General features: G+C 43.4%; 1 protein-coding gene across 4 annotated transcripts in view; it reads left to right on the top strand.

Moving 5' to 3' along the window:
• TBCE (tubulin folding cofactor E) overlaps nt 1-23,673 on the top strand; it is a 91,159-nt gene that overhangs the window by 55,180 nt on the left and 12,306 nt on the right. For 3 of the 4 annotated variants that reach the window (XM_043924945.1, XM_043924946.1, XM_043924944.1), the window contains 2 exons: nt 7,422-7,607; nt 20,147-20,235. In XM_043924945.1, the coding sequence (XP_043780880.1) occupies nt 7,422-7,607; nt 20,147-20,235 (275 nt within the window). Of the gene's footprint in view, nt 1-7,421; nt 7,608-20,088; nt 20,236-23,673 lie in introns of all 4 variants that reach the window. The other variant, XM_043924947.1, reaches the window with a different exon arrangement.

The raw sequence follows: 23,673 nt of genomic DNA, 5'->3' as shown, positions 1-23,673 counted from the left end.
ATTGCAATAAAAATTAATTAAAAAATAAGTAAAATATTCTACTGGTATGGTATAAAATGCTTCCATACCACTGGTAAAGAACCAGTCTGCCAATGCAGGAGACATAAAAGACGCTGGTTTGATCCCTGGGTTGTGAAGATGCCCTGGAGTAGGAAATGGCAACTTGCTCCAATTGTTCTTACCCGGAAAATCCCGTGGATATCGGATTCTATAGGATATAGGCTATAGGCCATGGGGCCGCAAAGAGTCGGATACAGCTGAATGACTGAGCACGTGGTATAAAGTGAATAGAAGAATTTTTAAAATAATCACTAAAAAAAAAAAATAAATAAAATAAAATAATCACTAAATGTGCTAATAGGTTACAGGTAGGGTGAACCTCCATAAAAGGTGAAGAGAGAGATTTCATTTTTGGAAGCTTTCCATGAATCAGGGCAAAATAGAAATTGTGACGTTCAGAAGGAAGGTGCAAAAAGATGCCCATCTACTGGCCTTTTTTTTTCCCCCCTGCTGGGAAAATGAGTTCACCAGGTCAAGTCTCCCTATACGTTAAATGAGTGAATAGTTCTCTCAGGGTGAATGGTTAGTTATGCAATCTTGGTGAGTAGGCTCTGGGCAAGCTTGTAACAAGCAAGATATCGAGATCAACATTTATCTGATACGCCCCAGGGACCCAGTCTTTCCCAGCACCCAGCATTTAAACCATCCCCAGTTTAAAAAAAAATGTTTACTATGGGACTTTTGGGCTCTGTTGGTCTCCCTTTACCTTTGAGTAGTGTTGCTGGATTCACTAAATAAAAACAGAAAATCCAGGTGAAATTTGGATTGCAGATAAGCAGGAAATCATTTTTTAGTGTAAGCATGGGACATGCATCATACATACCATTGTTTATCTGAAATCCAGATTTAACTGGGCACTTGAATTTTATCTGAGAACTCTGTTGGGCAGACCTAATCTTGATTACAGTGCTTTGTGAGAGTCTTCCATTTCTGCAAGGGCCATGGTCAGGATGTGAATTTTGCTACCTGCATTCTGTAATTGGTGGGCAGAAGCAGGCATGCTTGAACCATGCTGAGTGTTTATAAGACAAAAAATTTTGTTCTCTTCCCCCTTCACTCCCTCCCCTCCCCCAGTTTTTTCTCTTTAGACAGGGTTCAGTATTTCAGTGTTCAGATGCAACATCTTGATAGTAATCTATTTCACTGGAATCTTTATGAATTACTAGTTTACCTTTGGAGATTTATGGTTATTGATGGGCACTCATTCAGCTGGTATTTTTCAGTATTTGCAGCACTGTCTTATTTTCTGAGAGACCTGCCAGTAATGTTGCAGAGGAGACTGACCTTGGATGTTATCCTTGATCTGAAAAAGGCACAGAGTCTACTTTGCAACCATCCAACACCATTCCTGACTCCTTTCCTCTGCCTGCAGCCAAACTACGCTCTAGTAAAGGTCTATTCTTGAATTGTTCGTTGTTGTTAGTCACTCAGTTGTATCCAACTCTTTGCAAGCCCCTGGACTGCAGCACGCCAGGCTTCACTGTCCTTCACTATCTCCCGGAGCTTGCTCAAACTCTTGTCCATTGAGTTGGTGATGCCATTCAACAATCTCGTCCTCTGTCATCCCCTTTCCCTCCTGACTTCAACCTTTCGCAGCTTCAGGGTCTTTTCTGATGAGTCAGTTCTTTGCATCAGATGTCCAGAGTACTGGAGCTTCAGTTTCAGCATCAGTCCTTCAGTGAATACTTAGTGTTGATTTCCTTTAGGATTGACTAGTTTGATCTCCTTGCAGTCCAAGGGACTCTCTGGAGTCTTCCCCAATACCACAGTTCAAAAGCATCAATTCTTTGGTGCTCAGCCTTCTTTATGGTCCAACTCTCACATCCATACATGACTACTGGAAAAACCATAGCTTTGACTATACCATGGAATTGTTCATTACCACAGTTTTTAAAAGTATAAATTAAGGACAGAAATGAAAACCATGGTATTTGTTTTGCATTGTTGTTTTCTCATTTATTATAAAAGTGCTTGTTTTATTTCTTTACTAAACAGCATTAAATAATAATACCTACTAACAGATCTACTAACTACTAAAATTTGTGATAGTGAGGAGAGGAGAGATAGAGATGCAGGAAAGGATAGTGCACTAGTCATCAGGACGCCACGATGTTTGGTCTTGGTTGTGCACCTCTGTGGAAGATCCCCTTGGAAGAGAGCACAGCTTCTCCAGTATTCTTGCCTGGAGAGTCCCATGGACAGAGGAGCCTGGTGACCTACAGTCCATGGGGTTGCAAGTTTTCCAGGTGACTGACTGGGTTGAGTTTGAGAAGTCCTGCATTAGATCATCTCTTAGGTAGATTCCTTTGAACCTTTAAAAATGAGGCTAGCTACATTTAATCTCTTTAGCCAAGTGATAGAAATGTATTTTATTTAAACAGAACTGTGTTCTTTACACTAGGATCCTTTAGTTCAGTTCAGTTCAATTCAGTCGCTCAGTCGTGTCCAACTCTTTGTGACCCCATGGACTGCAGCATGCCAGGCTTCCCTGCCCATCACCAACTCCCAGAGTTTACTCAAACTCATGTTCGTTGAGTTGGTGATGCCATCCAACCGTCATCCTTTGTCGTCCCCTTCTCCTGCCTTCAATCTTTCCCAGCATCAGGGTCTTTTCGAAGTAGTCAGTTCTTTGCATCAGGTGGCCAAAGTATTGGAGTTTCAGCTTCAGCATCAGTCCTTCCACTGAATATTCAGGACTGATTTCCTTTAGGATGGACTGGTTGGATCTTCTTGCAGTCCAAGGGACCTTCAAGAGTTTTCTTCAACACCGCAGTTCAAAAGCATCAATTCTTTGATGCTCAGCTTTCTTTATAGTCCAATTCTCAAATCCATACATGACTGCTGGAAAAACCATAGCCTTGACTAGACGGATCTTTGTTGATAAAGTAATGTCTCTGCTTTTTAATATGCTGTTTAGGTTGGTCATAACTTTTCTTGCAAGGAGCAAGCGTCTTTTAATTTCATGGCTGCAGTCACCATCTGCAGTGATTTTGGAGCCCAAAAAAATAATGTTTGTCACTGTTTCCATTGTTCCCCATCTATTTGCCAAGCAGTGATGGGACCGGATGCCATGATCTTTGTTTTCTGATTGTTGAATTTTAAGCTTTTTCACTCTCCTCTTTCACTTTCATCAAGAGGCTCTTTAGTTCTTTGCTTTTTGCCATAGGGTGGTGTCATCTGCGTTTCTGAGGTTATTGATATTTCTCCCAGCAATTTTGACTCCAGCTTGTGCTTCATCCAGCCAGGCATTTCACATGATGTACTCTGCATATAAGTTAAATAAGCAGGGTGACAATATTCAGCCTTGACATACTTCTTTCCCAATTTTGAACCAGTCTGTTGTTCCATGTCTGGTTCTAACTGTTGCTTCTTGACCTGCATACAGGTTTCTCAGGAGGCAGGTAGAGTGGTCTGGTATTCCCATCTCTTGAAGAATTTTCCACAGTTTGTGATCTACACAGTCAAAGGCTTTGGCATAGTCAACAAAGCAGAGGTAGATGCTTTTCCAGTATTCTCTTGCTATTTCGATGTTGACAATTTGATCTCTGATTCCCCTGCCTTTTCTAAATCCAGCTGAACATCTGGCAGTTCTCGGTTCATGTACTGTTGAAGCCTGACTTGGAGAATTTTGAGCATTACTTTGCTAGTTTGTGAGATGATTGCAATAGTGCAGTAGTTTGAACATTATTTGACATTGATTATCTTTGGGATCAGAATGAAAACAGACCTTTTCCAGTCCTGTGGCCACTGCTGAGTTTTCCAAATTTGCTGGCATATTGAGCGCAACACTTTTAACATCATCTTTTAGAATTTGAAATAGCTTAACTGGAATTCCATCACCTCCACCAGCTTTGTTTGTAGTGATGCTTCCCAAGACCCACTTGACTTCGCATTCCAGGATTGCTCTAGGTGAGTGATTCACATGATCGTGGTTATCTGGGTCATGATCTTTTTTGTGTAGTTCTTCTGTGTGTTCTTACCACCTCTTAATATCTTCTGCTTCTGTTAGGTCCATACCATTTCTGTCCTTTATTGTGCCCATTTTTGCATGAAGTATTCCTTTGGTATCTAATTTTCTTGAAGAGATCTCTAGAGTTTCCATTCTATTTTTTCCCCTCTGTTTCTTTGCATTGATCACTGAAGAAGGCTTTTTTCTCTCTCCTTGCTATTCTTTGGAATTCTGCATTCAAATGGATATATCTTTCCTTTTCTCCTTTGCCTTTCGCTTCTCTTCTTTTCTCAGCTATTTGTAAGGCCTCCTCAGACAACCATTTTGCTGTTTTGCATTTCTTTTTACTGGGGATGGTCTTGATCACTGCCTCCTGTACAGTGTCACGAACCTCCATCCATAGTTTTTCAGGCACTCTGTCTATCAGATCTAATCTCTTAAATTCCTACAGTTAAAGCAATATTATTTCTGCATTCCAAACTACATTGCTAAGTCACTTCAGTCGTGTCCGACTCTGTGTGACCCCATAGACAGCAGCCCACTAGGCTCCCCCGTCCCTGGGATTCTCTAGGCAAGAACACTGGAGTGGGTTGCCATTGCCTTCTCCAGTGCATGAAAGTGAAAAGTGAAAGTGAAGTCGCTCAGTCGTATCCGACTCAGCGACCGCATGGACTGCAGCCTACCAGGCTCCTCCGTCCATGGGATTTTCCAGGCAAGAGTACTGGAGTGGGGTGCCATTGCCTTCCCCATCAAACTACATTAGGTGTGGACAAATACTGTTTAATTTCACTTATACGAGGTACCTAGAATAGTCAAATTCATGGAGTCAGAAAGGACGCTGGTAGATGCCAGGGGCCAGATGAGAGTGGGTGGGGAGTTAGTGTTTAATGGGGACAGAGTTTCAGTTTAGGAAGGAGAAAAATCTGGGAGATGGGTGTGGTGAGAGCCATACAACAGTGTGAATGTTGTGTACAGTTAAATTTGTTAAAATAGTATGCTTTATATTATGTGACTTTTACCACAATGAAGAAACATGGGAGAAAAAACAAAAAACCAAAGGATTTTCTAGGCAGCATCTGGTAGACCGTGATCCTCTGATATCCCAGCAGACAACACAGATTCAGAACGTGATTTTGCTGCAACAGAGAATTTAATTTCCTGCATCAACAGTTTCCCCCTCTCTGTAGGGTTATCTTCATCAGCGTATAAGTTTGATACCTTGTCCTGTCTTAAAACATCTCCCCTTTCCAATAAAACTCCTGGGAGTGAGAGTAATCTAAGCCCAGCCTCCTCTCACTGTTTGGAACTCGCCTCACGGCCCCACCCCAGCCACTTCTTCCAGGCTCACTTTCCAGTTTCTAGATTCTGTGTCCAGAAGCCCTGGACATGATTGTCCAGTCTCCATTGCCTTCTGGGATGCCTCCCTCTCTGGGGTTCTCACGACCTCTGGGCCACTTTTTGCCTGAGGCATCACTTCTGACTCTGGGGTTACAAATACCTTTCAGAATCTGGTAATCTCTCCAGAGCCACATTCCAGAAGAAAATGTATATATGTTTATATTGACAAAATTTATCGTCTCATCCCCTTTAATTATGGTGATTTCTAGGGAAGTTTGAGTTCCCTAAGAGTTAAAAGGGTATAAGCCAAAATAGTGTTTATTGTATAATTTTCGGCGATTCGTGTATTTCATCATTTATTCTCTACTGTGATCAAATGATACTACCATTTTCAGCTGTTTTATAAGCATACTTGGATTTCCCTGACAGGTCTTGTTGCTGTGATCCTGTGCTGATGGTGAGATGTAATATGTCTATAAAGATCTGTTTTGAGTCTCTTGAAAAGCCTGACAATAGTCCTTACATATGGCAATATGATTAATATTTTTATTAAATTATTCTAGAGATTACTGCTAAAAATTGCTATAAAACAATTTTATAATTTAAAATTATGTGAATTATGGTAAATATAAATTTATATAAAATATATAAATGGTGGTAAATATAAATTATGATAAAATATCCTATACTTCTGTAGAATATAGAATATTCTTGCTCTAATTTTATCACCATATTTGAACTTTCATTTAGTTCAGGTTATAATTTAAAAGATTTTGTACGTAATCCTGTTATCCACAAATGTTTTCATTTCTTTGTGTCCTTATTCAATCTTTGTCTAGCCATAGATAAGATTCTTCTGTAGTTGTGTCATTTACAATTTGTATCAGTTTTTAGAAATCTCAGCATTATTCTGTAAGTAGTTCTCTTAAGTATTACAGCTAGAATATTTTAATGACCTCATCTATCTGGTTTACTTAATAGTTCCTGTCCAGCTGGACATTTTTATGGTTTCCAGAATTCCTCAGTTATAAAAAATGCTATTATATAGAATCTTTGTAAATGCAGTTTTGTTTTTATTTTTAAATTATTGCCTGCTGACAGATTCCCAGGAGTATGATTGTACAATCAAACACTAACTCAATCTTGCAGTCTTTGAATATTAGGACTTTATTTTTTGCCAGTTTTGTTGAAAATAGTTTCATTGTGTGAATTTACTTTTTTAAATTTTAAATTTTTGGCTGTGCTGGGTGTTCCTTGCGCTGTGAGCGTCTTCTCTAGCTGTGGCGGCGAGGGGCGGGCACTCTCTAGTTACAGTACATGGGCTTCTCATTGCTGTGGCTTCTCTTAATGTGGAGCGTGGGCTCTGGGCGTGCAGGCGTTAATGGTTGTGGCCTGTGGTTCAGTAGTTGTGGCTTCTGGGCTAGAGCACAGGCTCAGTAGTTGTGGAGCATGGGCTTTGTTGCCCTGCAGCATATGGGGTCTTCCCAGACCAGGGATCGAATCCGTGTCTCTTGCATTGGCAGGCGGATTCTTTCCCGCTGAGCCACCAGGGAAGCCCCAAATCTGCATTTCATAATCATTAGCAAGATGAAACTTTCCCCCATGGTTTTAATATTCTTTCCTGTTTCATGAATTGTCTGTTCTATATTTCTTATCTGTTTATCTATTGGGATTTTACTTGCTTGCGTCAGCCGTCAACCCTTTATGATCAATTGTATCAGTTATACTTTTTTTTTTTAATATTCCCTTTTATGCTGTTTTTACTTTTTTAGCATATGGAAAATTTTGAAAACCTTCAGAACATTGCTTTATGGCCATTCTTGGTGGATGATACTTGCTTTTTCCTTCTTTTTAAAAATTGTTATTGTAAAGTAATTCGCCTCCAACTAATAAAAATAAATGAAAAATAAAAATAAAAATTGTTTACTTGCTTTTATTTGCTAATATATTTGTAAATGCAGGCATTTTACATTTGTGGCAGACTGACAATTTATAAAGGATTTTTGTGCGTATGATCTTATTTAAATGTCCCCACGGATGATATTTTTTCTGTTCTGTTTATCTCCATTTCCAGGCACCCAACAGGCGGATCCTTTATTCGTCCAAACAAAGTAAATTTTGGAGTAGACTTTCTCACGGCAATTAAGAACCGCTATGTGCTAGAAGATGAACCAAAGGAAGAGGAAACAGAGCAGATTGTTATAATTGGAAATAAACCTGTAGAAACCATTGGTTTTGACTCTGTTATAAAACAGCAAAGGTAAGTGAAACTGATAATGGTAGAGCTGACTTTGACAGTTTCATCCAAGTTCAGGATTTAAGTTCACTTGACCGTGTGTCAGTGCTGAGAACTTTGCTCCCAGGCTGGTCTCTTTTCTGCAGATCACCAGATTGCAATCAGAGGGATCCAAGGATTGAATATTTATGGAAATTAAAGTTCTTATTTTAGCACAGGACTTTTCTAGATTGAAAGAAAAGCATTGATTTGCCTGTTATTATTTATACCATACTCTACTGTAGTGACTAATTATTAAGGAGCTAAGGTTGGACATTTGATGAGTCAGGAATGGAAACAGAAGTCTGCTTTGTTACCTGTGCCCTGTAGCACAATGGCACTTTCTAAAATCCAGTAGTTCCCGTCTCTGCACACCCTCATCACCTGGGCTGCTTTTGAAACATGCCGAATTCTGGGTCCCATCCGAGACCTACTGGATCAGAATACCATGGGCTCTTGCTTTTATTTTATTTTTTTTTATTATTATTTTTTTTTCCAGTGGGTTTTGTCATACATTGATATGAATCAGCCATGGATTTACATGTATTCCCAATCCCAATCCCCCCTCCCACCTCCCTCTCCACCCGATTCCTCTGGGTCTTCCCAGTGCACCAGGCCGGAGCACTTGTCTCATGCATCCCACCTGGGCTGGTGATCTGTTTCACCATAGATAGTATACATGCTGTTCTTTTGAAATATCCCACCCTCACATTCTCCCACAAAGTTCAAAAGTCTGTTCTGTATTTCTGTGTCTCTTTTTCTGTTTTGCATATAGGGTTATCGTTATCACCTTTCTAAATTCCATATATATGTGTTAGTATGCTGTAATGTTCTTTATCTTTCTGGCTTACTTCACTCTGTATAATGGGCTCCAGCTTCATCCATCTCATTAGGACTGGTTCAAATGAATTCTTTTTAATGGCTGAGTAATATTCCATGGTGTATATGTACCACAGCTTCCTTATCCATTCATCTGCTGATGGGCATCTAGGTTGCTTCCATGTCCTGGCTATTATAAACAGTGCTGCGATGAACATTGGGGTGCACGTGTCTCTTTCAGATCTGGTTTCCTCAGTGTGTATGCCCAGAAGTGGTATTGCTGGGTCATATGGCAGTTCTATTTCCAGTTTTTTAAGAAATCTCCACACTGTTTTCCATAGCGGCTGTACTAGTTTGCATTCCCACCAACAGTGTAAGAGGGTTCCCTTTTCTCCACACCCTCTCCAGCATTTATTGCTTGTAGACTTTTGGATAGCAGCCATTCTGACTGGCGTGTAATGGTACCTCATTGTGGTTTTGATTTGCATTTCTCTAATAATGAGTGATGTTGAGCATCTTTTCATGTGTTTGTTAGCCGTCTGTATGTCTTCTTTGGAGAAATGTCTGTTTAGTTCTTTGGCCCATTTTTTGATTGGGTCATTTATTTTTCTGGAATTGAGCTGCAGGAGTTGCTTGTATATTTTTGAGATTAATTCTTTGTCTGTTGCTTCATTTGCTATTATTTTCTCCCAATCTGAGGGCTGTCTTTTCACCTTGCTTATAGTTTCCTTTGTAGTGCAAAAGCTTTTAAGTTTCATTAGGTCCCATTTGTTTAGTTTTGCTTTTATTTCCAATATTCTGGGAGGTGGGTCATAGAGGATCTTGCTGTGATTTATGTCGGAGAGTGTTTTGCCTATGTTCTCCTCTAGGAGTTTTATAGTTTCTGGTCTTACATTTAGATCTTTAATCCATTTTGAGTTTATTTTTGTGTATGGTGTTAGAAAGTGTTCTAGTTTCATTCTTTTACAAGTGGTTGACCAGTTTTCCCAGCACCACTTGTTAAAGAGGTTGTCTTTTTTCCATTGTATATCCTTGCCTCCTTTGTCAAAGATAAGGTGTCCATAGGTTCGTGGATTTATCTCTGGGCTTTCTATTCTGTTCCATTGATCTATATTTCTGTCTTTGTGCCAGTACCATACTGTCTTGATGACTGTGGCTTTGTAGTAGAGTCTGAAGTCAGGCAGGTTGATTCCTCCAGTTCCATTCTTCTTTCTCAAGATTATTTTGGCTATTCGAGGTTTTTTGTATTTCCATACAAATTGTGAAATTCTTTGGTCTAGTTCTGTGAAAAATACCGTTGGTAGCTTGATAGGGATTGCATTGAATCTATAGACTGCTTTGGGTAGAATAGCCATTTTGACAATATTGATTCTTCCAATCCATGAACACGGTATGTTTCTCCATCTGTTTGTGTCCTCTTTGATTTCTTTCATCAGTGTTTTATAGTTTTCTATGTATAGGTCCTTTGTTTCTTTAGGTAGATATACTCCTAAGTATTTTATTCTTTTTGTTGCAATGGTGAATGGTATTGTTTCCTTAATTTCTCTTTCTGTTTTTTCATTGTTAGTATATAGGAATGCAAGGGATTTCTGTGTGTTAATTTTATATCCTGCAACTTTACTATATTCATTGATTAGCTCTAGTAATTTTCTGGTAGAGTCTTTAGGGTTTTCTATATAGAGGATCATGTCATCTGCAAACAGTGAGAGTTTTACTTCTTCTTTTCCTATCTGGATTCCTTTTACTTCTTTTTCTGCTCTGATTGCTGTGGCCAGAACTTCCAACACTATGTTGAATAGTAGTGGTGAGAGTGGGCACCCTTGTCTTGTTCCTGATTTCAGGGGAAATGCCTTCAATTTTTCACCATTGAGGGTGATGCTTGCTGTGGGTTTGTCATATATAGCTTTTATTATGTTGAGGTATGTTCCTTCTATTCCTGCTTTTTGGAGAGTTTTAATCATAAATGAGTGTTGAATTTTGTCAAAGGCTTTCTCTGCATCTATTGAGATAATCATATGGTTTTTATCTTTCAATTTGTTAATGTGGTGTATTACATTGATTGATTTGCGGATATTGAAGAATCCTTGCATTCCTGGGATAAAGCCCACTTGGTCGTGGTGTATGATTTTTTTAATATGTTGTTGGATTCTGTTTGCTAGAATTTTGTTAAGGATTTTTGCATCTATGTTCATCAGTGATATTGGCCTGTAGTTTTCTTTTTTTGTGGCATCTTTGTCTGGTTTTGGAATTAGGGTGATGGTGGCCTCATAGAATGAGTTTGGAAGCTTACCTTCATCTGCAATTTTCTGGAAGAGTTTGAGTAAGATAGGTGTTAGCTCTTCTCTAAATTTTTGGTAGAATTCAGCTGTGAAGCCATCTGGTCCTGGGCTTTTGTTTGCTGGAAGATTTTTGATGACAGTTTCGATTTCCTTGCTTGTGATGGGTCTGTTAAGATCTTCTATTTCTTCCTGGTTCAGTTTTGGAAAGTTATACTTTTCTAAGAATTTGTCCATCTCATCCAAGTTGTCCATTTTATTGGCATAGAGCTGCTGGTAGTAGTCTCTTATGATCCTTTGTATTTCAGTGTTGTCTGTTGTGATCTCTCCATTTTCATTTCTAATTTTGTTAATTTGGTTTTTCTCTCTTTGTTTCTTAATGAGTCTTGCTAATGGTTTGTCAATTTTGTTTATTTTTTCAAAAAACCAGCTTTTAGCTTTGTTGATTTTTGCTATGGTCTCTTTAGTTTCTTTTGCATTTATTTCTGCCCTGATTTTTAAGGTTTCTTTCCTTCTGCTAACTCTGGGGTTCTTCATTTCTTCCTTCTCTAATTGCTTTAGGTGTAGAGTTAGGTTATTTATTTGGTTTTTTTCTTGTTTCTTGATGTAAGCCTGTAATGCTATGAACCTTCCCCTTAGCACTGCTTTTACAGTGTCCCATAGGTTTTGGGTTGTTGTGTTTTCATTTTCATTCATTTCTATACATATTTTGATTTCTTTTTTGATTTCTTCTATGATTTGTTGGTTATTCAGAAGCGTGTTATTTAGCCTCCATATGTTTGAAGTTTTAACAATTTTTTTCCTGTAATTGAGATCTAATCTTACTGCACTGTGGTCAGAAAAGATGACTGGAATGATTTCAATTTTTTTGAATTTTCCAAGACCAGATTTATGGCCCAGGATGTGATCTATTCTGGAGAATGTTCCGTGTGCACTTGAGAAGAAGGTGAAGTTGATTGTTTTGGGGTGAAATGTCCTATAGATATCAATTAGGTCTAGCTGGTCCATTGTGTCATTTAAGGTTTGTGTTTCCTTGTTAATTTTCTGTTTAGTTGATCTATCCATAGTTGTGAGTGGGGTATTAAAGTCTCCCACTATTATTGTGTTACTATTAATTTCCTCTTTCATACTCGTTAGCGTTTGCCGTACATATTGCGGTGCTCCTATGTTGGGTGCATATATAATTGTTATATCTTCTTCTTTGATTGATCCTTTGATCATTATGTAGTGTCCTTCTTTGTCTCTTTTCACATCCTTTATTTGAAAGTCTATTTTATCTGATATGAGTATTGCGACTCCTGCTTTCTTTTGGTCTCCGTTTGCATGAAATATTTTTTTCCAGCCCTTCACTTTTAGTCTGTATGTGTCTCTTGTTTTGAGGTGGGTCTCTTGTAGACAGCATATATAGGGGTCTTGTTTTTGTATCCATTCAGCCAATCTTTGTCTTTTGGTTGGGGCATTCAACCCATTTACATTTAGGGTAATTATTGATAGGTGTGGTCCCGTTGCCATTTACTTTGTTGTTTTGGGTTCACGTTTATACAACCTTTCTGTATTTCCTGTCTAGAGACGATCCTTTAGCATTTGTTGAAGAGCTGGTTTGGTGGTGCTGAATTCTCTCAGCTTTTGCTTATCTGTAAAGCTTTTGATTTCTCCTTCATATCTGAGTGAGATCCTTGCTGGATACAGTAATCTAGGTTGTAGGTTATTCTCTTTCATTACTTTCAGTACGTCCTGCCATTCCCTTCTGGCCTGGAGGGTTTCTATTGATAGATCAGCTGTTATCCTTATGGGAATCCCTTTGTGTGTTATTTGTTGTTTTTCCCTTGCTGCTTTTAATATTTGTTCTTTGTGTTTGATCTTTGTTAATTTGATTAATATGTGTCTTGGGGTGTTTCGCCTTGGGTTTATCCTGTTTGGGACTCTCTGGGTTTCTTGGACTTGGGTGGCTATTTCCTTCCCCATTTTAGGGAAGTTTTCAGCTATTATCTCCTCGAGTATTTTCTCATGGCCTTTCTTTTTGTCTTCTTCTTCTGGAACTCCTATGATTCGAATGTTGGGGCGTTTCACAGTGTCCCAGAGGTCCCTGAGATTGTCCTTATTTCTTTTGATCCTTTTTTCTTTTTTCCTCTCTGCTTCATTTATTTCCACCATTTTATCTTCTACCTCACTTATCCTATCTTCTGCCTCCGTTATTCTACTCTTGGTTCCCTCCAAAGTGTTTTTGGTCTCATTCATTGCATTATTCATTTTTAATTGACTCTTTTTTATTTCTTCTAGGTCTTTATTAAACAGTTCTTGAATCTTTTCAATCTTTGTTTCCAGGCTATTTATCTGTAACTCCATTTTGTTTTCAAGATTTTGGATCATTTTTATTATCATTATTCTAAATTCTTTTTCAGGTAGATTCCCTATCTCCTCCTCTTTTGTTTGACTTGGTGGGCATTTTTCATGTTCCTTTACCTGTTGGGTATTTCTTTGCCTTTTCATCTTGTTTAGATTGCTGTATCTGGAGTGGGCTTTCTGTATTCTGGAGGTCTGTGGTTCCTTTTTATTGTGGAGGATTAACCCAGTGGGTGGGGTTAGACGATTGGCTTGTCAAGATTTCCTGGTTAGGGGAGCTTGCGTCAGTGTTCTGGTGCGTGGAACTTGATTTCTTTTCTTTGGAGAGCAATGGAGTGCCCAGTAATGAGTTTTGAGATGGGTCTATGTGTTAGGTGTGTCCTTGGGCAGCCTGTATGTTGATGTTCAGGGCTATGTTCCTGTGTTGCTGGAGAATTTGCGTGGTATGTCTTGCTCTAAAACTTATTGGCTCTTGGGTGGTGGTTGGTTTCAGTGTAGGTATGGAGGCTTTTGGACGGTCACTTATTACTTAAAGTTCCATGTAGTCAGGAGTTTTCTGGTGTTCTCAGGTTTTGGGCTTAAGTCTCCTGCCTCTGGATTTCAGTTTTCTTCTTCCTGTAGTCTCAGGACTCTCCAACTATACAGCCCTGATAAGAAAACTTCTAGGTTAATGGCTAAAAGATTCTCCCCCCGTTAGGGACACCCAGAGAGGTTCACAGAGTTACATGAAGAAGAGGAGAGGGAGGAGGGAGATAGAGATGAACAGGAGGAGAAAAAGGGGGACTCAAGAGGAGAGAGACAGATCTACGCAGCTGTCTGTTCCCAGAGTGTTCTCCGTAGCCCAGTCACCTACAAGGATTCACAGAATTGGGTTGGGAAGAGAAGGGGAAAGGAGGAAATAGAGGTGTTCTGAGGTAGAAAACAGAGAGTCAAGATTGGGAGAGAATAATCTTCGGTTTAAAAATAGGGCTTCTCTTCTTTTTTTTTTGTAAGGTTATAGTGTATTGAAAATGAAAATTAAGGAGTAGTAGAGGAGTACTAGAGGACTTTAAAAGAAATAAGAGAAAAAGAAAAATAGAAAATAGAAGAGAAAAAGGAAAGAAAAAAAAGAAAAAAAAAGAAAGAAAAAGAAAAAAAAAAAAATTTTTTTTTTCCCCCTAATTAAAAAAATCGTAAAAGTCTGTGGAAATGAAAGTTAAGGAGTAATGGGGGAGTAATAGGGGATTTTAAAGGAAAATAAAAAAGAAGAAAGAAAAAAGAAAAAAAAAGAAAAAAGAAAAAAAAATAAAAAATAAAAAATTTAAAAAAAAAAGAGAAAAAAGTAAAATTATATCTAGGAGTTTCTCTGGAGCTGTTGCGGTCAGTGTGGGTTCGGCTCAGTTTCAGATAGCTCCTCGTTCCAGCTTACGCTTCTCGATATCTACAGGCCCCTCCGGTGTAGTCAGTGTTTCCTAGAGGGATTTTAATCTGTTGCACCAGTCCCTTCTGAAGCGGTTCCCTTTGTTTATTTGGCTTCTGTTTGCCGGTCTCTTCAGAGCCTCATTTCCGCCCTGACACAGGCGGGCGGAGGTGGACTCTTATTCAGGTAGCTAGTTCCGTCGCTCTGCGGGCAGGGAGGGGCTTGCGCTGTCGGGAGTGGCTGGCGCTGTGGGGACGGGCTTGCGCCGCGGGGATGGGCTGGGGCTGCCGGGCGGGGCTGACGCTGCGGGGAGGGGCTGGCCCTGCGGGGGCGGGCTGGCGCTGCCGGGAGGGGCTGACGCTGCTTTCTCCGTCTGCGCTGCTCAGGCTTCCGGCTGCTCTATATGGAGCGCGCCCCGCGCTGCGCGAGGTTCCAGCCCTCGGGTGTTCCACAAAAGCGCGGAACGTAAAGCTGCGCCTGCTCTCTGTGCCTTCCCCGTCAGAGCGGTCCAGGCAGCCAGGGGCTTGGTGGGCGCACTCTCCCCAGGTGTGGCGCGCCCACTCCCTTCCGCGGACCCAGTCTCAGTTTCCGCTGGCGCCAGTCGGGTGCGCGCGCCTTCCGCCCTCCGCGTCCCCAGCCCCAGTCCCCGCCCGCGCCGGTCGGGTGCCTGCGCCCTGTGTCTCGCCGCGACCTTCCTCTCCCCCCTGCCTCCTGCCTCCGGCGGGGCTGGGCCGGTCCGCAGCCTGCGAGCTCTTCTCTGGACTTTCTCGGTCTCTTTGTTCTGCGAGCGGCCGGCAGTGTGTTCGGGCCGGTTAATTTACTCTCTCTTTTGGTCTCCCACAGTTCAAGTTGGGAACTCACAGAAGTTCCCTCCGATTGTCCTCAGGGCACTTGGGCCCGGACCCTACCCCAAGCAATGGCGCCTAAGAGCTCCCGGGATGGATCTCCGTCCTTAGCTCTTTTGTCTCACTTTTTATCTTTTATATTTTGTCCTACCTCCTTTCGAAGACAATGGGCTGCTTTTCTGGGCGCCTGATGACCTCAGCTAGCGATCCGAAGTTGTTTTGCGAAGTTTGCTCTGCGTTCAGTTATTCTTTTGATGAATTTGTAGGAGAGAAAGTGGTCTCCCCGTCCTACTCCTCCGCCATCTTGGCTCCTCCCGGGCTCTTGCTTTTAAAATGTACCCTGAAGTGACTGTGTCTAAGGGGCACTAAATGCATTTTTAAACTGCTGTGTTTGAACTTTCTCTGTACTTTCAAAGTCTTTTGAACACAGTGGTGCCCTGCAGAGAGCCTCATTGCTTATTCTGATGCACCATGTGAACCAGAGTGGAAACTGATATTCACACAAAGCCATGCACAGCTGTGTGGTTTTGTGTGACTTCCCAAGTTGCCCTTCTTTAGTGATGGTCAGTGTGTGGTGTGCGACCCTGACCTGGATGAGGCATCCTCGTAGTGACCCCTGGTGGCCACTCTGGAGTTCAGTTCAGTCGCTCAGTCGTGTCTGACTCTTGGCAACCCCATGAATCGCAGCACACCAGGCCTCCCTATCCATCACCAACTCCCAGAGTTTACTCAAACTCATGTCAATCGAGTCAGTGATGCCATCCAGCCGTCTCATCCTCTGCATCCTCTGTCGTCCCCTTCTCCTCCTGCCCCCAATCCCTCCCAGCATCAGGGTCTTTTGCAATGAGTCAACTCTTCGCATCAGGTGGCCGAAGTATTGGAGTTTCAGCTTCAGCATCAGTCCTTCCAATGAACACTCAGGACTGGTCTCCTTTAGGATGGAGTGGTTGGATCTCCTTGCAGTCCAAGGGAATCTCAAGAGTCTTCTCCAACATCACAGTTCAAAAGCATCAATTCTTCTGCACTCAGCTTTCTTTATAGTCCAACTCTCACATCCATACATGACCACTGGAAAAACCATAGCCTTGACTAGGCAGACCTTTGTTGACAAAGTAATGTCTCTGCTTTTTAATATGCTGGAGAGTAGATTTGCTGCTATTGACACCTTCGGTCTCTGAAAGAGTTAAACTGCGATTCTGTTCAAAATTAAATTCTTTGCCATCTTTTTATTGTTCTTGTTATTATTATGATTTAACATGATACAGAATTTAGCTGCACATGGGCACAAGGTTGAAGAGTAAATACATTTCCTTTTTTAAAATTTAAAAAAAAATTTTTTTTTAGATTTTGGCTACAACATGTGGCTTGCAGAATCTCAGTTCCCTGAGCAGGGATTGAATCTAGGCCATGACTGTGAGAGCCCGGAGTCCTCACCACTAAACCATGAAGGAACTCCTAGTAAATTCATTTCTCGATACCTCTGCTTTTTAGCATTTAAAAAGAACACACACACACAAAAGAAATCAAGATTTTTGAAAAAGCAGTAACTTGACTGTTAATTCGAAACAATATACAGTCATTGTTGAGGATTTAGAAAATAAACATTGAAGGAGAGAGTCGTGACTGATGAACCACTGAGAGGCAACTAATGTGGATGATTTTTGCTGTTGATTTATGGAACTGTGGGGCTTCCCTGGTGGCTCAGATGGTGAGGAATCTGCCTGCAGTGCAGGAGACCCGAGTTTGATCCTTGGGTCATGGAGATCCCTTGGAGAAGGGAATGGCTACTCTTTAGCATTCTTGTCCCGAAAATCCCATGGACAGAGGAGCCTGGCGGGCTGCCATCCATGGAGTCCTAAAGAGTTGGACACAACTGAGTGACTAACACTTACAGAACTGTATCCTTCATAGGGTTAAAGTTCTTTGCTTAATTTTTTCCATTTAAAATACAAATATTAATTTTTTTTTTTTTTTACACTAGAGGAGGTACTTTTTCCTCCTGTTGGTTGATCTCTTTCAGAGAACATCGTGGGCACTGTGAGTGTTAACAAATTGCCAACAGATTTTTCTCTCCTGGTTTATGAACAGCTGCATAACTCAGTTTTTTAGTGAATGACTACTGCTTGCATATCAACAGGTTCACTAATTAGCTAGTGTCTTTCTGGAAAGGACCCAGTGTTGAAATCAGTCAGGCTGGCTTCAGATGTCAGCTCAGCCACTTTCTTTCTAGTCCTGACACCAGTTAGAGCTTTGGTTTCTAAGCTTCAGTTTCCTTATTTCCAAAGTAATACCTAAGCTGTTAGAACTCTTGGGAATAACAAGTGGTAGGCATCACTGTTGGAGTGATGCTTTCTTTCTTTCTTTTTTTTTTTTTAATTTGACCATGCTGTGCCGTGCATGGGATCTTATGTGGGATCAACCCGTGCGCCCTGCATTGGGAGTGTGGAGTCTTAACCACTCGACTCAACCTCAACTTTAAGCCGTTGTATTATCTCCTTAATAATTACAGCTGACCAGCTTTGAGTTTGCAGCACTGAGAAAAGACTTATAATGAGGGAAGCAAAACCAAATGGAAACCACTGTGTATGGTTTCTCTTTGGAGATGACGGTGGCTCTGACTGAGGTCTGAATTGAGACCTGGGTCCCTAAGCTTCCAGGCACCACGTGGAACTCACTGGGGTCCAGCAGGATCGTTTTTATTTTAGAGGGAAACAGTGACATCTGCCGGACATGGCGTGAACTGCTAGTTGCAGGTAGTTTCATGATATTCCTACTCTTCTTTCCATGGTGTCACATACCTGTAAAGCTGGGTTTTTGGTCACTCTTGTGCTGAAAGAAAAGCAGTATTGTATCTCCTGAGAATCATCATGGAACAGGAAAAGGAAGGGTGGGGTCCTTTCAGACTCCAGGGTTTGAGAAATTGTATAGTGCCCAGCTGGCACTAGTTTGACAGGACATAAATAATTATAAAGTTGTTTGGCCCTAATTGCTTACTAAATGGTACTTTCTTTTGGCCTCGGGGCACTTTGGAAAATTACTGAAGTGCTGAGGGCCCCGTGAACTGAGAAAGTTTGGCAGCCTATGCCCTAGGACTTGGCTGCTGCCTTTCCCTCAAGTTTCTGTGACTGTAAAAGCTCATGCCTTGCAGGTTGGTCTTAGTATTCCCCCAGAGGTTGTCAGTTTTGTGTTTACTTTTATAAGTGCTTGTAAAATGACTTACTGTATGTCACACTGTATTCTGAGGGTTTCACAAATACCAACCCTCTAAATTATAGCATATAAAAGTTGTAAAATATACATAATGTAAAATTTACCATCTTAACCTTTTTTTTTTTTTTTTTTTTTAATTTGGCTGCATCGAGTCTTAGTTGCAGCATGTGGGATCTTTTTGTTGCTGTATACAGACTCAGTTGTGGTACATAAGCTTAGTTGCTCTGAGGCATGTGGGATCTTAGTTCCTGGACCAGGGATTGAGCCTGCATCCCCTGAATTGCGTGGCAGATTCTTAACCACTGGACCAACAGGGAAATCCCATCTTAACTTTAAGTGTAAGAGTTCGGTAGGGTTAGGTACATTCCCACTGTTGTGTAACCAACAGCGCTGTCCATCTTTAGAACCTTCTCTTCTTCCCAGACTGAAACCTTGCAGCCCTTAAACAGTGCAGCTCTGCATCTCTCCCTCCCCCAGCCCATGGCAGCCCCCATTCTACTTCTGTGTCTGTGAAGCTGACTCTCACCCAGGTACCTCATATAAATGCAGGCATATGGTATTTGTCCTTTTGTGCCTGGCCTCTTTCATATAGCATAATGTCTTCCAGGTTCACAAGTCTTGTTCCTTCTTTTTTAAGACTGAATAATACTCCATTGTATGGATTGACCGCACTTTATTCCTTGGTCAGTGGGCACTCGGTTTGCTTACATGTGACCATTGTGAATAATGCCATCATGATCATGGGCGTGTGGATGTGGCATCTGACGTGTAGAGATGTTAACACACCCAAGGCCAGAGGAAGGGTGGAATCAGGACTGAACGCAGGCAGTCTGGCTCCAGATCCTGTGTTCTAAACACCCTCCAGTGCTGTAACACGTGGGCTGTTTGAATGAATAGAACACAGATTCTCTACACTTAAAGTGTCTTCTGAGAGTATCTAAAAAGGCTAAAGATACACACACATGCTCTCTAGGCTAGATCCCTAGAGAGATTTTGCCACATGAGTGCAAAAAGTATACAGTAGTGTGTCCTTTAGCACTGTTGGGAATAATCTGTTTGTCACCAGAGGAGCAAATAAATCAGCTGTGGTGTCTCTCTGTGCTGACAGATTACAGGTGTGAACATGTGTATTCTAGAGCATGTGTCCATGGAGTCCCATCTCAGTGCTGAGCAAGGTGGTGTTGAGGGAGAAAGTTGGTCACAGGAGGAGAAAGTTAAACACCGTACACTACTGTTTGTGCCAAATTTGATAATATTCAAAACTGCAGTAACTGTTTAGGGACATGGAAATATCGTAAAACTGTTAGAAGGATAAAATAGTAAACGATAGAAAAATAGTAAAACTATTAAGAAATGCTTACGGTTAAGTCACCACTGACCCCGGTGCCCTGGCTGGGAGTGGAGGACGAGAGAAGAGAGCAACGGAAAGGGACTCGAGAGGATCTCGGTGTTGGGTATGATGTTTGCAAGGCTTTCTTTTTTTTCAGTAAGGCTTTATTTTTTAAGTTGGGTGGTGGATACTGTTATTTTTGGTGCCTTTTTATGTGTCTAAAACGCTTTTTAATTTTTTAAAGGGCCGATGGATAGCGTACATGTTTATGTCTGCATGTGAACTATGTGTTTTTCATACAGTCAGCTGAGCAAGTTGCAAGACGTTTCTTTGAGGAACTGCGCAGTAAATGGTGCTGGTGACAAAGGAGGAATTGCCAAAGCTTGTCCTAGTATCCTTTCCAACGAGGACTCGTCACTGGGGTCGGGCTGGATTGGACACTTGCGCCAGACACCCTGGTTCCCTATGCAGTGTCCGTTCTCCTAACGGGGACTTGGTTTCACCTGAGGTTGTCACCGCTCGGGTAAATTATTACCTTCCTAGACCATTTGCTTTCAAGTGTGACTCACCCGGACCGGGGAGAGGTAAAATGGGAGTTTCTGGACGGCGCTTCTTCATGGGGGTCAGACGTGGCTGGACCAGCCTCTCTCCATTGCCCGCCACCCTGCCTGCCGCCTCTGAGCACAGACAGAGGGCCCAGGGCTCGGCAGCCAGGCTGTGGGATGGATGCCGCCCAGGGTAACTGGGAGGGAAGGCTTGGGGAGGGACTGGTGCCTTGGCTGGTACCCGGGGCCCCTGCACCAGCCCCGACGGCCTTCCTGAGAGGGAGGGAAGTAAATTCTTTCCTTTATTAAGGTTCCTGCTCATGCAGCAATGCGGTTTGAAATCATACCTCAGAAACAAGCTTTTCCAAATTTGTCATCTATCTCTTATAAGTGTGCTCTTTGTTTTTTGCCCTGTGTTTCTCTTACACCCACACCTGAAAATAGAGGAGGTCAGTCTAAAAGAAAAATCATAATAAACTTTCTCCATTTTGTAGTCTGGTAGAGCATAGTTCAGGTGCTTCTTGGATCTGCTACAGTACTAACAAACCCCAAGTAAATGCGTTAAAAACAAAAAGGGGCAAGTCAAACTGACTTTCTCTAACTTTAAAGGGTCTTCTCCCAATTCCTTAAGTCTGCTTCATCTCTGCATAATAGTTTATGCAAAAGACAGCAGCTCATAGGTTTCTCGACTGAGGAGATGGCTGATGAAGAGCTTTCTTTTAGCAAAATATTTCTAAACACCCTGACGCTACCTACCTGGTGATAGAATTGAAGCATAGCTCCCCAAGCCAGTGTTTCAGAGGTGCAGCCCCGTGGCCCTGGGGGTCTGCCGGGACTTGCGACCACTGGTCGTTTCTGCCCGTGAGTAGCGCCCCCACTCCACCTTTGCCCCAGATGTGGTCGTTCCCCCTGCAGGTAGGCAGCAGAGTCAGGGCATTGAGGTGGGTGTGGAACGGAGCTAGGTAAGGGGCAAAGTGCCACAGAAGTGCGTGGCGCATTCCATCATCTGCCTGGCCTCCTCCTAACGGTTTCGGGAGACTGGGAATTGGGTGGTCCGAGGCTCACTTTCAGCACAGAGCAGCCCTCGCCAGCAGAGGGGTGTCCGTGTGCAGACCAGCTGACTGGAGCTGTCGGCAGTGTGCCGGGCAGTCAGCATCTCGCTTGTTTATGCCGCTTCCTCCTGGGCAAGAACGTCCCCCAGGACACGAGGCAGTGAGGTTTGCTGAGATAATCAAGTCACGGCCTATATTTGCAGACCCAGTGATGAATGCCTTGCGCTTGCTGATTGAATTCTTGCCCGAAGTTGAAGGATTGCCTGGTGTATTTAATCCAGTCATCGTTTCTAGACTGATCCTTCTCTCAGGTCCTTCGCTGAGCTGGGACTGACGGTGGTGGGAGCACGTCAGGTTGGAGAGCTTGGCTGGGAAGAGGTGTCTCTGAACTTGGGGAGGACCCTCTGCCCACAGGAGCGAGCGTGACAGAGCTCCCAGGACTGTGTGTGCGCGCGCACACACATGTATAGGTGTGGGGCCACCACATCAGGCTGAAGTCAGAATACAGGAGGTCCTTGTGCCCTGTACAGGCTAGTAGAAATACGTGTGGCTCTAGCTTCACAGTGGGAAGCACAAGCCAGTGGAGAATGACTGGACGTGACCCTTTCCAACCAGCCTGCTGGCCCGGAGTTAGCAGGACTGCTGAGAATGGAGGGCAGTGGGGTTTGACCCCCAGGCACAGAGGGCCCAGCCCAGCCCTTGCAGGCGGGTCCGCGTCCGGGGTGGCGCAGCGGTGGGGACAGGGCAGCTTGAGGGGCTGCAGTGCAGGGGCCGGAGGAAGGGCCCGTATCGGGGTGAGACCCTCAGAGCGAGCAGTGGCCAGTGGCGGGGCAGGAGCCGGGGGGCTGGGGGCGCCCTGTGTCCAGGCGGCGTCCAGCTGGCCCACACGGTAGCCCTTCCCCTTCCACATGGATGGACACCTTCGGTGGCCCTGCTCTCCCAGGGGTAGCGGCCCAGCTTTCCCTGCTGCTTCCTCCGCCCTGCTGGCGGCAAGCCCTGGCGCATGCACAAGCACCGCTCCGCGTCTCATCGTCAGGGTGTGAGAATCCTGCCCCGGTTTTCTGAGGGTTATTCCCGAGCCCTCCTGCACTCTGTTCTTTCACATCTCCTTAGGTCAGGAGCTGCCAGGCTGTCCCCTAAAGAGCCAGGGTATAAATACCTTAGGCCTGTGGCCAACCAGCAAACTGGGATATTGTGTGGATGCCTCCATGACCACCTCAGAGGTGACCGTTTAAAACCGTGAACACCGTCCTTAGCTCTCTGGCCTCAGTACGCCCACAGCAGCTGGAGCAGGACACAGGCTCTGATTTGCCAGCCCCGCTGGGTTCATCCCCTTCTGGGCCTTCTCTCCACCTGCCTTCCCCTCTTCCTGCCTCCTCGTGGAGCTTCCTCATTGGCAAGTCTTTCCTCACCAACCAGCCCTGTCGATGGACACCACTATCTGTATTAAGAGAGACAGTCACCATGCTTTATGGGCAATGATGCCGTGTTGCATTGGGGGCTGTAAGAAAATGGCTTGGGGCTGAGGCTGATTGGCATCTAACTCACACCCGTGGTCCGCGCCGGGCAGCACGGTCACTGACTGCGCGGGTTTTTCTTCAGTGAAAAAGCAAAGTGCTCGCTGCACCTCGTGGCCCACCTGGGGCGTGGGCGGCTGGTCTTTGATTCTGGTTCTTTCCCTCCGTCGCTGCCCCCCTCAGTCTCTCTGGCAGACTGAGGTGCCAGAGGTCAGCACGCCCCAGGCTCAGACCTCTGACCCTTGGCCCCTCCTGATGAGACGCGTCCCGCCTGTAGACGCCAGGCTCCTGCGCTCCGCCTCTGTCCCCGTCCTGTCTGCCTGCCGTGTGCTGCCTCTGCTGGGGTGTCTGCGGTCATCTCACGCTGAGTGTGTCCCCTCAAACCTGCTCCTCTCTAGTCTTTCTCCATAAAGGGCAGTTGCAGTGACACCAGCCAAAACCCTCAGGGTTAATTTAACTCGTCCTTTTCTCAAATCTCGTCTGAATCCATTGACAAGGCCCGTCCGCTCCTTCCCTCTGCTGCCCCTCTGGCTCGGGAACCTCCTGCCTCCCCTTTCTGCTCTGTCTTCATTTCCTTGCAGTGTGTGCCTCAGCAGGGCAGCAGAATGGCCCGGGTCAGCCCACGTCAGCAGCTCCCCTTGTGGGCAGAGACGAGCAGAGACTTAGCCCTTCTGATCTGACCTGGCCTCTGGGGCCTGCCGTCCCGTGCCTCCAC

This window comes from Cervus elaphus, chromosome 15, assembly GCF_910594005.1.
Source record: "Cervus elaphus chromosome 15, mCerEla1.1, whole genome shotgun sequence".
Classification (NCBI taxonomy): Eukaryota; Metazoa; Chordata; class Mammalia; order Artiodactyla; family Cervidae; genus Cervus; species Cervus elaphus.
This window is presented reverse-complemented; position numbering and strand designations above follow the sequence as displayed.